Source organism: Triticum dicoccoides, chromosome 4A (genome assembly GCF_002162155.2).
Source record: "Triticum dicoccoides isolate Atlit2015 ecotype Zavitan chromosome 4A, WEW_v2.0, whole genome shotgun sequence".
NCBI classification, from domain to species: domain Eukaryota; kingdom Viridiplantae; phylum Streptophyta; class Magnoliopsida; order Poales; family Poaceae; genus Triticum; species Triticum dicoccoides.
In genome coordinates, this window is record NC_041386.1 from 649,493,530 (window position 1) to 649,507,807 (window position 14,278).

General features: G+C 43.1%; 1 protein-coding gene and 1 pseudogene across 1 annotated transcript; one reads left to right on the forward strand and one right to left on the reverse strand.

Moving 5' to 3' along the window:
- Positions 1-1,404: 1,404 nt before the first annotated feature.
- Positions 1,405-2,487, reverse strand: LOC119283960 (annotated as a pseudogene).
- Positions 2,488-3,082: 595 nt separating this feature from the next.
- On the forward strand, positions 3,083-3,680 carry LOC119289558 (putative invertase inhibitor). The gene has a single exon (XM_037568858.1). The coding sequence runs from the start codon at positions 3,083-3,085 to the stop codon at positions 3,635-3,637; it is 555 nt and encodes a 184-aa protein (XP_037424755.1). The 3' UTR covers positions 3,638-3,680.
- The last annotated feature ends 10,598 nt before the right edge of the window (positions 3,681-14,278 follow it).

Below are 14,278 nucleotides of genomic sequence, written 5' to 3' on the forward strand. Positions count from 1 at the left end.
GTGCGGACCCTACGAGTTTGAGAACTATGTAGACATGACTGAGACTCATCTTCGGTCAATAACCAATAGCGGAACCTGGATGCTCATATTGGTTCCTACATATTCTACGAAGATCTTTATCGGTCAAACTGCATAACAACGTATGTTGTTCCCTTTGTCATCGTTTATGTTACTTGCCCGAGATTCTACCGTCGGTATCATCATACCTAGTTCAATCTCGTTACCGGCAAGTCTCTTTACTCGTTCCATAATGCAACATCCCGCAACTAACTCATTTGTCACATTGCTTGCAAGACTTATAGTGATGTGCATTACCGAGAGGGCCCAGAGATACTTCTGCGACAATCAGAGTGACAAATCCTAATCTCAATCTATGCCAACTCAACAAACACCATCGGAGACACCTATAAAGCATCTTTATAATCATCCAGTTACGTTGTGATGTTTGATAGCACACTAAGTGTTCCTCCGGTATTCGGGAGTTGCATAATCTCATAGTCATAGGAACATGTATAAATCATGAAGAAAGCAATAGCAATAAACTAAACGATCATAGTGCTAAGCTAACAGATGGGTCATGTCAATCACATCATTCTCTAATGATTTGATCCGATTTATCAAATGACAACTCATGTCTATGGTTAGGAAACTTAACCATTTTTGATTAACGAGCAAGTCAAGTAGAGGCATACTAGTGACACTCTGTTTGTCTATGTATTCACGCATGTACTAAATTTCCGGTTAATACAATTCTAGCTTGAATAATAAACATTCGTCATGATATAAGGAAATATAAATAACAACTTTATTATTGCCTCTAGGGCATATTTCCTTAAGTCTCCCACTTGCACTAGAGTCAATAATCTAGATTACATTGTAATGATTCTAACACCCATGGAGTCTTGGTGCTGATCATGTTTTTCTCGTGAGAGAGGCTTAGTCAACGGGTCTGCAACATTCAGATCCGTATGTATTTTGCAAATCTCTATGTCTCCGTCCTTGACTTGACCGCGGATGGAATTGAAGCGTCTCTTGATGTGCTTGGTTCTCTTGTGAAATCTGGATTCCTTTGCCAAGGCAATTGCACCAGTATTGTCACAAAAGATTTTCATTGGACCCGATGCATTAGGTATGACACCTAGATCGGATATGAACTCCTTCATTCAGACTCCTTCATTTGCTGCTTCCAAAGCAGCTATGTACTCCGCTTCGCATATAGATCCCGCCACGATGCTCTGCTTGGAACTGCACCAACTTACAACCTTATACTCCTCCGAGCCAATCAGCACAACTAGCTCACCGGACACCATGACGTATGCAAGCATCTACAACGATGATGATTTGAGCAGCCCTCGATGTTTGGTCTAGGGTAATTTTAATGAATTAATTCATGTTTGTGCACAATCATTTCGGGAAAGCTGGGATCTTGCCTTGGAGGCCATTGTAGGAGAGGTCGAGGATTTTGAGGTTGTTGCACTCGCCGAGGCTCGGTGGAATGGCACCGGCAAGGCGGTTGTGGTGGAGCATCAGCCTCTTGAGTTGCGTGAGGTTGGAGAACGTTTTGGGATGGCGCTGGCGAGGCGATTTCCGGAGAGGTCGAGGAGGCCGAGGTGCGGGAGCTCATTGATGGACCGAGGGATCCCACCGGAGAGGAGGTTGTTGGAGAGGTACAACTGCTCGAGCCGTTGCATGCGCCAGAAGTCCGGCGGGATGGAGCCGTTGATGAGGTTTTTGGAGAGGTTTAGGTACGTCAGGTTGACGAGGCCGGAGATGTTGGACGGGATGGAGCCCGAGATGGTGTTGTCCTCGAGGTGGGTCTGCCGGAAGCTGCGCAAGAGCTCGTCGATGAACGACGGCAGTTTGCCGCCGAGGCCGTTCCCAGCGAGCTCGAGCTCCTGCAGGCGAGTGCAGTTTCTCAGCGAGCGGAAGAAGGGAGCCAGGTTGGTGTTGCCGTCGTGGCTGGAGAGGTTGTTGTAGGAGAGGTAGAGGTATTGGAGCCACGACAACCTGTCGAACACCTGCGACGGCAGCTCGCCGGCGAGGTAGTTGGACTCGAAGTCGACCCACTCGAGAATGGGGGAGTTGGACAGCGCCGGCGGGATCGGGCCGGTCAGCTCATTAGACCATAGGAGGAGATAACGGAGGCTGGGGAGGCGGCACTCGGCGACGAGCGAGTTGTTGGCGAGGTCCATGTACTGCAGGGCGGAGCAGTTGCAGAACAGCGTCTCCGGGATGCCGCCGAAGAGCTGGTTGTGCTGAGGTCGAGGTAGTAGAGCTCCCGGAGGAGCCCGATGCCGGCGGGGATCGCGCCCTCGAGCAGGTTGTTCGTCAGGCTCAGCTGCGCCAGCCTCGATAGCACGACAATCTCCTTAGGATCTCCCCGGCGAACGCGTTGCTGGACAGATCAAGCACTGTGAGGACAGACAGCCGCCCCAGCACCAGCGAGAGCACGCCGCGGATCCCACAGCCGCTGAGCACCATCTGCATGACGCACGGGCACGGGCACAGGCATTCTACTAGTATATTTATAGAAAGGAATAAAATGGAGACATACCAAATTTGAAAAATTAAAATGATTGATGCTATCTCAAACATCGATATTTTTACATGCAAGTATATTAGGAAACAAATCAATGATGGTGCGTCTCACTTAAAACAAAAGAACCTTAACAGGTTGGACCCGATCAAGGTGCGATTCTGAAATGGAGGGAGTATATATGTACTGTAGTGGTGACGCTAGCCAAACGGTTCCCTTTTGTAGCGAGGAAAAGGGGATTTCCTTGGTTAATAATCAGGCCATTCATGCACGTTTATCAAGTAGCGGAAGGAATGGAAATTCTGAATTACGATCACAGATTCACGCTATCAAATTATTAACTCGTCGTGTATATTAGTAACGGAAGAAATGGAAATTCTGAATTTTACAATCAGAGATTCACGCCATCAAATCATTAACTTGCCGGGCGTGATTAATGGCAACCCAAAGTGTGTATTATAAATAATCGTGTTGCCTGACGTCCTAGGTGTCACCCTACGAATCCACCATAGAAGAATCCCTCTCGAATAATCAAGCATACAGGCAATGGCCTCTTTCTTCAATAGCGGCAGTGTCCTCTTCTTGCTCTTTGTCGTCCTCTTTGCGGCCACTCAGGCTACTCCTGTTGACAATTTGCTCCCCGTATGCAAGACCGTCGGCGGCGGCAGTAAATACGTGGGCATCCAGTTCTGTCTGGACACCCTCCACTCCGACCCCCGTAGCGCAAACGGTGGAAACTACCAAGAGCTTGCGGTCGTCACAGTCGACCTCCTCACGGCCAACGCCACCCGTACCAAGGCCAAGATTGATGGCCTTCTCGGCGATGGCGACCGCAAGACTGAGGACGCCACCAGGCGGTCCCTCAGGTCGTGCCTGGCTCTTTTTGACGGCATATTGCAGAGCCAGGCTGGCTGTGCGGCGGCCGTCAAGGACGGGAAGTTCAGCGAGGCGACCTCGTCCCTGGAGAAATCGGCGGCCGCAGCGAAGGAGTGCCAGGGTGGCTTCAGCAAGAGCAACGTGGCGTCGCCGGTGACAGTGGAGAACGACAACGCTTTCCAGCTCGCAAAGCTCGCCGTCGCCTTGATTCGTGTTACCTCATAGATGCTTCTGTTTTCCTTTTTCTTCAAAAGTTTCGACTACGAGGAATTGTAATAATAATTGCTGTAAGAGAACAATAATAACAAAACCAATATAGGCTTTGGCAGATAATTTTCAGTTCCTACAATTCCATATGTGTATTCGCAGTCTTACTCTTTACTATAGCTTAGCTTTATCAGAGCATCTTACAGTGCCGTGAGCGCTCCGGCTGAACAAATTCTATAAACCCGTCCAGCAAAACATAAATTTTGCACAGCATCAAGCAAATTACACATTTCAATAATATGAACCAAATTGAATCGTAATATAAATTCAACATACAAATATATAAATGGTCCGAAAAGCAATTCACAATACAACTATAGTTTTCATTACAATAAATATTCAAATTCAAATAATTATTACAACACTAAATTGTTCAAATCTCACACGAATAGAAATGAATAAAAATAGGTATCTATCTCCCCCCATAGAGTTGCCACCAACGCTCAATAAGATCATGCTGGAGTTGGTTGTGTGAATTATGGTTCTCGATATTTCGGTAGGTCTCAAGAAATGAAGTGATCTCATCCACGCGAGGTTGTTAGAATCGTGATTCTGAATCGGATCGGAGCTCCGATGGTAGGATCGCAAATCGAAGAATCTTCACTATCAGAATCGTAGAACATACAACCTTGCATCGTAGGATCAATGAGGTTAATTTGGATCGTAAAGTCGTAGAACATACAACAGAATCACGATTTTAACAACCTTGCATCCGCGTCCCTGTCAGGCTTCACACGGCTATCAACATTGTCACAGTTGTACTCCAAGTCCAAATCCCTCTCACCCTCAATGATCATATTGTGTAAAATTACACAAGCAGTCATGATATTTCCAAGGGATTTTTTATCCCAGAAGCGAGCAAGACCTCGAACAATGGCAAACCGAGCTTGCAACGCACCAAATGTCCTCTCAATATCCTTTCGGCAAGCTTCTTCTGCTTCAGCAAAAAAAATGTGCTTCCTGATTTTGGGGTCACTAATGGTCTTCATGAATGTTGACCATGAAGGATAAATATTGTCCGCAAGATAGTACCCCATGGTATAGTCATCGCCATTGACGGTATAGTTGCAAGCCGAGCTTTGCCACTAGCTAACTGAGCAAATAGATGAGATCGCTACAAAACATTAATATAATTGAGAGACCCCGGCATCCACCTGGCCACGAGGGTGAAGGGTGCACCCCCTGCCTCGTGGGCCCATGGTGGCCCCCCTCCACTTATTCCTGCACCCACACACTCATTCTTCCTCCCACAAATACGAATATCCAGCTCAAGCATGAGTCCTAGCTCATTTTGCTGCGATTCTCGATCTCCTTGCTCAAAGCACCTCTCATAAAACTGCTTGGGGGGATTGTTCCTTGGTATGTGACTCCTCCATTGGTCCAATTAGTTTTTGTTCTAGTGCTTTATTCATTGCATATTTTTGCTACTTAGGTGACCCTGTTCTTGAGCTTGCATGTCAAACTTATATGGTCAAAAGTAGTTTTGATGCATCATATAGGCTCTAGGCACTTGTAGGAGTAGTTGCTATCAATTTTGTTAAGTTTGGTTTACTTTTATTTTGAAGTTACTAAAAAATTTAGAAATTTTTCAGAGGAAGAAATATGTTTAGGAAAATGTATCAAGGTGGTTCTTCAAGGAAACAAGAGCCCAGGCTTGCAATGCGTGATGCTGATGATGAGCCCCCAAGGGACGCTCCAGTGCGGCCTTGTGAATGGCCTTCAGAGGACTTCATGGATCAAGCAGAAATTAAGGAAGAATTTAACGCATATTTGTGTACTGCTGATCTTGTGAGCTTCGAGGCAGAAAAGTGCCACCAGTACCACTATCTCACTAGTTCCTTTGTGAGGAGGTTTGAATTTTTCATCTTCACGTAATTCTCAAACTGTCCTGTTTGATCTTTATGAAAAATCTTATACGATGGACTTAGAGGATTTTACCACTGGCCATTGTTGCATGTAGGTTGTATCTTAATAGATTTAATGGAGATTTCTTTGGTGGAATTTATGCAACCCGCATAGCTAATTTCCTTGGTATAACCATACGTGAAGATGATATTGAGTTGCCTCCTGCTTATTTGGATTATGAGGCTATGGTTCGTCATCAGTTTGTTGAGAGGAACGACCAGTTCCTCCAGTACTGACTAATCTTTAACAGACGGCGCACCTATCACGTCGCTCTCCCTGCTTCTACTTTCTTCAACTTTCAGGCAAAAGGGAGATATTTTATAACCAGACAGGAGGCGGAAGAATATAAGAGGAGGGCTGAGATAGCTCGCCTCCAAGCTGCAGCTCATGATGCAATGACTGCTGCATCACAGTACGACCCCAACTATTATTTTGGATATCCGCCAGGCCAGCCGTGGCCATAGACCAACTTAGGCCAAAAACCTAAGCTTGGGGGAGTACGTATTTCTCACCGATATCATGTTCATGTTCACACACTCATTGCTAGATGTCAGTGCTCATACTTTTTCATTGTATCATCCATGCTAGTTTATTTTCTTTTTCTTATTTTCTTCTTGTGTGTTTGATAAACCTTAAGAAAAAAAATTAGTTGTAGCCTTTAATCAGTTTAATTTCCATGCTTGTAGTAGTAATTAAAAAGAAAACCCCAAAAGATTTCATGTTCTTTTTTTGCTTGTTGGGAGCTTTCCCGTGTAAATACTTTTATTTCTTTTCGACCATGATTAAATTGTTGAAGTGGATCTTATACGTATTATTGTTGACCTGACAAAAGAGCCCATATTACCTTGTCTTCTCCTGTTTATTGAATGCTTGCAGATTCCAGCTTAGTCCAATGCACGTGCACTATTATCATTATTCACCTCATTCGGTCGTGCAAGTGAAAGGCAATTATGACGATATATGATGGACTGACTGAGATGAGAGAAGCTGGTATGAACTCGACCTCTCTTGTTTTTGTAAATATGATTAGTTCATCATTCCTGATTCAGCCTATTATGAATAAACATGTTTGCAATGACAATTAGAGATTATAGTTGCTTATGCCATGATTAATTTGCTAGGAGCTTATAATGGTTTACCTTTGCGTGCCAACGTGCTATTAAAATAGTTGTGATGTGGTATGATGGGGTGGTATCCTCTTTTGAATGATTTAAGTGACTTGACTTGGCACATGTTCACGCATGTAGTTGAAACAAAATCAACATAGCCTTCACGATATTTATGCTCATGGTGGATTATATCCTACTCATGCTTGCACTCAATGTTCATTGACTTCAATGCATGTTCATGGATGTTGTCGCTCTCTAGTTGGTCCCTTCCCAGTCTTTTGATAGCCTTCACCTGTACTAAGAGGGAATACTGCTTGTGCATCCAATTCCATAAACCCCAAAGTTACGCCATATGAGTCCACTATACCTTCCAATATGCGGTATCTACCTGCCGTTCCAAGTAAATTTGTATGTGCCAACCTCTAAACCTTCAAATAAACATTCTGTTTTGTATGCTCGAATAGCTCATGTATCAAGTAGGGCTGTCCGTATCTTCCATGCTACGCGGGTTATTCTCAAGAGGAGTGGACTCCGCTCCTGATTCACGAGAAAATGGCTGGTCACCGGGATGCCCAGTCCCATGCTTTATGCAAACTAAATCAAAATAATTGCAAACAAAACTCCCCCGGGACTGTTGCTAGTTGGAGGCACTCGTTGTTTTGAGAAAGCCATGGATTGATGCTTGTTGGTGGAGGGGGAGTATAAAATTTACCATTCTGCTTGGGAACCGCCTATAATGTGTGTAGCATGGAAGATATCGCCATCTCTTGGTTGTTATGTTGATAATGAAAGTATATCGCTCAAAATATTATTCATCTTTATTTCAAAACCGAGCTCTCGCACCTCTACAAATCCCTGCTTCCCTCTGCGAAGGGCCTATCTATTTACTTTTATGTTGAGTCATCCTCCTCTTATTAAAAAGCACCCGTTGGATAGCACCTCTGTCATTTGCATTCATTACTGCTTAGTTTACATTGAGTATGACTTGACTGGATCTCTTTTACCATGAAGTACAATGTCTAGTTAGTCCTTGATCTTTAAAAGTGCTCTGCATTTATGTTTTGCGGTCTCAGAAAGGGCTAGCGAGATACCATCTTGTTATATCATATTATGACTGTTTTGAGAAAGTGTTGTCATCCGAGTTTTATTATTATTGCTTGCTAGTTGATTATGCCATTGATATGAGTAAACATGAGACCTGAGCGTTATTGTGAATATGGTTAGTTCATAATCTTTGCTGAAAACTTGAATGTTGGCTTTACATATTTGCAACAATAAGAGCAAACCGAGTTTGTAAAAGTTTAAGCTTGAGTTTAAGCTTGGGGGAGTTGATACGTCTCCGTCGTATCTACTTTTCCAAACACTTTTGCCCTTGTTTTGGACTCTAACTTGCATGATTTGAATGGAACTAACCCGAACTGACGCTGTTTTCAGCAGAATTGCCATGGTTTTATTTATGTGTAGAAAAAAAGTTCTCGGAATGACCTGAAACTTCATAGAACGTCTTTTTGGAAATAATAAAAAATCCTTGCAAAAGATGAAGACCAGGGGGCCCACACCCTAGCCACGAGGGTGGGGGGCACGCCCCCTACCTCGTGGACCCCCTGAAGCTCCTCCGACCTCGACTCCAACTCTATATATTCACTTTCAGGGAGAAAAAATAAGAGAGACGGATTCATCGCGTTTTACAATACGGAGCCGCCGCCAAGCCCTAAAACCTCTCGGGAGGGCTGATCTGGAGTCCGTTCGGGGCTCCGGAGAGGGGAATCCGTCGCTGTCGTCATCATCAACCATCCCTCATCACCAATTTCATGATGCTCACCGCCGTGCGTGAGTAATTCCATCGTAGGCTTGCTGGACGGTGATGGGTTGGATGAGATTTATCATGTAACCAAGTTAGTTTTGTTAGGGTTTGATCCCTAGTATCCACTATGTTCTGAGATTGATGTTGCTATGACTTTGCTATGCTTAATGCTTGTCACTAGGGCACGAGTGCCATGATTTCAGATCTGAACCTATTATGTTTTCATGAATATATGTGAGTTCCTGATCCTATCTTGTAAGTCTATAGTCACCTACTATGTGTTATGATCCGGCAACCCCGAAGTGACAATAATCGGGACCACTCTCGGTGATGACCGTAGGTTGAGGAGTTCATGTATTCACTATGTGTTAATGCTTTGGTACGATACTCTATTAAAAAGAGGCCTTAATATCCCTTAATTTCCATTAGGACCCCGCTGCCACGGGAGGGTAGGACAAAAGATGTCATGCAAGTTCTTTTCCATAAGCACGTATGACTATATTCGGAATACATGCCTACATTACATTGATGAATTGGAGCTAGTTCTGTGTCACCCTATGTTATGATTGTTACATGATGAACCACATCCGGCATAATTCTCCATCACCGATCCAATGCCTACGAGCTTTTCACATATTGTTCTTCGCTTATTTACTTTTCCGCTGCTATTGTTACAATCACTACAAAATACCAGAAAAATTACTTTTGCTACCGTTACCTTTTGCCACCGTTACCACTACTATCATATTACTTTGCTACTAAATACTTTGCTGCAGATACTAAGTTATCCAAGTGTGGTTGAATTGACAACTTAGCTGCTAATACTTGAGAATATTCTTTGGCTCCCCTTGTGTCGAATCAATAAATTTGGGTTGAATACTCTACCCTCGAAAAGTATTGTGATCCCCTATACTTGTGGGTTATCACATATCAACTCCCCCAAGCTTAGACCTCGCTTGTCCTCAAGCAAAAACCGGAATCGAAAAACATGTCCATGTGCTTAGAGAGAGAGAGAGGTGTTGATAAAAACAAAATACAGACATAGAAGCATCATGTTCATTATTATAACTGTAAGTGCATCTAGTTCCCCTTAGTGATTTTGGTGTATTGAGGACTTATAGGTTAAGGGACTAATGCGTTTGTGAGTGTACATAGGTCTATAAGTCTATGAGGAGTTTGATATTTACGATGAAAGTCGACCCCTAAAAATGAATGTCTTCAGCTGAAGACTTTGGTTTTCTTGAAGACTATGAAAGTGAAGAAATTGGTGTGACCCTGAAGACTTGATATTCATGCGAGGATTATGAAGCGTGAAGACTTTTGTTTTCGTAGTTTCATTTTCTCTTTCTTGAGTCATAGGAAACACCGTACTGTTAAAGGGGGTTAAGGTAAAACTAAGGAAAAGTTTCCAAGTGATGCTCATCTCAAAATCCTAGACCTACCCAATCCTTTCGAGTGAAGCCATTGGAAATCTCATACAGTTCAGTCAAATTCTTCAGTGACAGAGACGAAGATTTTTTGGTCTATGAGGGACTTATTCTGACTAAGGAGTTAGGAATTCGCCAGTGTGGATTACCTACAAGTGAGGAACATGATAGCCCTGAGGAATTTGATTCTCAGATTTCCGACCGTTGTTGTGCTATGCGCCAGTTGTCCCAAAATATCTACCCACCTAACGGTCATATCATTGAAGGGCATTTATGTCTTATCATGTCGGGATACTCCCTAGGCTATAAATAGCGCCCCCTACAACCACTATCTGGTTGGCTGCTCCGAGAGAAACTGACACTTGTCATTGAGAGCATCCCATCCTCTGAGGACTTTGAGTGAAAATCATCAAGGAGGAAAACCCAAACCCAAACACCTACAAACCCAAAGTGATTGAGCATCACTGAAGAGATTGTTCCTATGTGGAACCGACGCTTGTTACCTTTGAGGACTGTGCATCCTCCAGACGATTAGGCGTCATGGTCTAGAGCATCCAAAAGGAAATTGTGGATCGCTGAGTGACCAAGTCTGTGAAGGTTTGGAAGTCACCTGAAGACTTACCACGAGTGATTGGGCGAGGTCTGTGTGACCTTGGCTCAAGGAGAATACGGTGAGTACTGTGTGTTCGGGACTGTGTGTCCTCAGGTTTAAATACCTAGCCGCTCCAACCAGACGTACGACTGTCACAACAGTTGGAACTAGTCTACCAAATCATCATCTCCACCAAGCTACTGGTTCTGTTTCCTCAACCCTTTTATTTCCTCGTTCTTGTGTAGAAGTACTTGATCGTTACTGTTTGAAGACTTTGACTGAAGACTTTCTCAATTTCCTCAATACTAATTCTTGAGTCACTTTGTCTTCAGCCTGCTTTATCCCCTGTTTACACTACTTGTACTCTGTGCTTGTTTTCATTTCATCATGATGATTCACTGGTATGCGTCGGTGCTATACAAACGGTTTTTAACCCCTTTCCGCGATGACATTTGGAACCGTCGCCAAGTGAGTGTGTGCGATAGGGGGGTCCTTCCCACATGACCCAGAAATCGTCGGGAATAGGCCCTCCTGGGACACAGGCTGGGCCGTGTGTGATCGGGCAAGGCATCAAAACCCAATCATTTCCGTAGGTATGTACATCTCACACGGTAATCCGAGAAAAAACATTTCTGTAGGTATGTAATCCCACATGGTGAATCCCAGAAAAACATTTCCGTTCGTATGTATATCACACACAGTCAATCCAAGGAATACGTTTCCGTTCTTATGTACATCCCACACAGTCAATCCAGGGAAAACGTTTCCGTTCGTATGTACATCCCACACACTTTTATGTATACCCTCGTGTGTGAACGGTGTAACTATCACACACGCTCTGCCTTGGTTAACTATTTGCTTTCATTAACTACATCAACATGCGCTTTTACTGCCAGAACCGTTTGCAAAGTTCCATGACCATCTGTTCTCTTTTTATTTTTGCCTGTAATTTATTATTCGAATTGGAAATTTTGAAATATGAAACGTGCAATTCAAATTCTCAGCACAATGGTTCAACAACGAATCCATAAATAAAATTGCCAGTACAATATGTTTAGTAATTACAGGATTAGGCAGCAATTAACTATGATGAACCATAGTATTTAAAGACGGTAAAGGTGAAGAGACAAGTGTAAATCATTTTGACTGCCGACGGTGTTGAAGAAGCGGAATGCCCATAATGTGCTTTCCTGCATGCCATAGGCACGAAACACTTTAGTCCAACCCCTTGTGACGATCGCTCGCCCATACTTCACCGCCTTCAGGAAGACTTCTAGAGCATTATCATGGTAGCATGAATTATATATTTTAACCTTAGTTGCCTCCACTTTGGTCATGTAGTTTGCAAGGTAATCATCAGTAAATAGCTTCAAAGACCACTGAAAAGAGAAAAATATCAGATACTGAGCTCTAATAGAGTAACTTGTTGTGGGCAGGGGGAAAAGGCAACACATTACTTACCATCCTAAAGTTCACTGTTGTCTTCGACAAAGTGTAAATAAAGAGCTTAATTCCAATCACCCATTTCTTTCGCCTAACAATCTTTCTTAGTTTCCTTACTTGATGCTTGTTCATGAATATCTCATTGCCCCATACGCAGAAGGGATCGAAGCATGGATCAGTACTGCTCATATATTTACCTACAAGCAACCAGTAAATGTTAGAAGCTAAACTGAGATTACACAAATGATGTAAAATACAAATACCTATGTTCCTAAGTACAAGTTTTTTTTTTGAGATTTCAATATGAACTACATACGGATGTATATAGAATTATCGATATAGTTTAGATTAGAATCTAGATTCACTCATTTTGCTCCTTATGTAGTCTATATTGGAATCTCTAAAAATACTTATATTTAGGAATAGATGGTGTATAAGACATGGGATGCAGCTAACCTCGACGGCAAACAATAGCATCGCCCATTGTAGCCCTATGTAAGCACATGAAAATCCAATGTTAACTAAACAGGGTTAACATCCACCAAAAATAGCAAATGGTAATAAAACAACAACATCTATAGTGATATCTTCATTTCGAAAGAGTAGAACGGTAGCAAAGGGACGGATTAAAAATGGATACAACTGTTAATTGAAACAGGCTTAACAACATCCTAATTCATGTTTTGTAAGTTTGTAGCCATTGAAATAAAACTCTTTAAAAATGGATACAACTGTTAATTGCAATAGGCTTAATGGCCATTGAAACCGGTACTGATAAAAATGCAATTGGCAGAGTTAAACATCACATGGCAGGTGCTGCCAGAGCAGATAATGGCTAGTTGCCTATAAAAAGGCAGGGAAAATAGCTAAAACGTGTTAGGCATGTCTACTACAACATGCTTAATACATCGACCGTACAAAACATACCCATTAAGTGCAACTGGTATTGGTAAGATTGAACTGGTGAGTACATACTTGGTAAGTCCTGAGAGGTAGTTGTTGGGGCACTTCATCTTGTCCAGAGCCCGCCCAAAGTCAGCGGCGGCGGAGGCGAGCTGTTCCTCCGGGTCGAAGCGTGGATCATTGCCACTGACATGTGTACCTACAGGCAACCAGTAAATGGTAGAAGTTAAACTGTAATTGCACAAATTATGTGAAATACTGTAAGACATGGATGCAGCTAACCTCGACGGAAAACAACATCATCGGCCGTTATGACCCTGCGTAAGTACATGGACAAGCATGTTAAGTATAACAGGGTTAGCATCCACCAAAAAGAGCAAATGGGCAGCATCTCTAGTATATCTTCATTGTGGAGAGTAGCATGGTAGCAAATGGACAGATTAAAAATGGATACAACTGTTAATTGCAACAGGCTTAACAACATCCTAAGTCATGTTTTAAGTTTGTAGCCATTGAAATACAACTGTTTAAAAATGGATTCAACTGTTAATTGCAACAGGTTTAATAGACACTAAAACTGGTACTGATAAAAATGCAATTGGCATAGTTAAACATCACAAGGCAGGTGCTGCCAGAGCAGAGAATGGCCCGACTGTCTATAAAAAGGTAGGGAAAGTAGCAAAAACGTGTTAGGCATGTTTACTAGAACATGCTTAATACATCGACCGTACAGAACATAGCCATTAATTGCAACTGGTATTGGTAAGATTGAACTGGTGAGTAGATACTTGGTAAGTCCTGAGAGGTAGTTGCTGGGGCACTTCATCTTGGCCAGAGCCCGCCCAAAGTCAGCGACGGCGGAGGCGAGCTGTTCCTCCGGATCAAAGCGTGGATCAGTGCCACTGACATGTGTACCTACAGGCAACCAGTAAATGGTAGAAGTTAAACTGCAATTGCACAAATTATGTGAAATAATGTAAGACATGGGATGCAGCTCACCTCGACGGCAAACAAAAGCATTGGCCGTTATGACCCTGCGTAAGTACATGGACATGCATGTTAAGTACAACAGGTTTAGCATTCACTAAAAATAGCAAATGGGCAGCATCTCTAGTGATATCCTGAGTCATGTCTTGTAAGTTTGTTGCTGATATTGGTGAAATTGAGCTGGACATGGTAATATTTGAACATCACACAATGTGAAGTACTGAAATAAACAAGGCACAAACATGCTTAATACATCAACCATACAAATCATAGCCGTTGCAAGTGGTATTGGTAAGATTTAGCTGGTCAGATCTTGTAAAGTCCCGGGGGGTAGTCGCTGGGGGATTTCATCTGGGCCAGAGCCTGCACCATGTCGGCGGCGGCAGCGGAGGCGAGGTGTTCCTCCGGGTCAACATGCACAACAGCCAT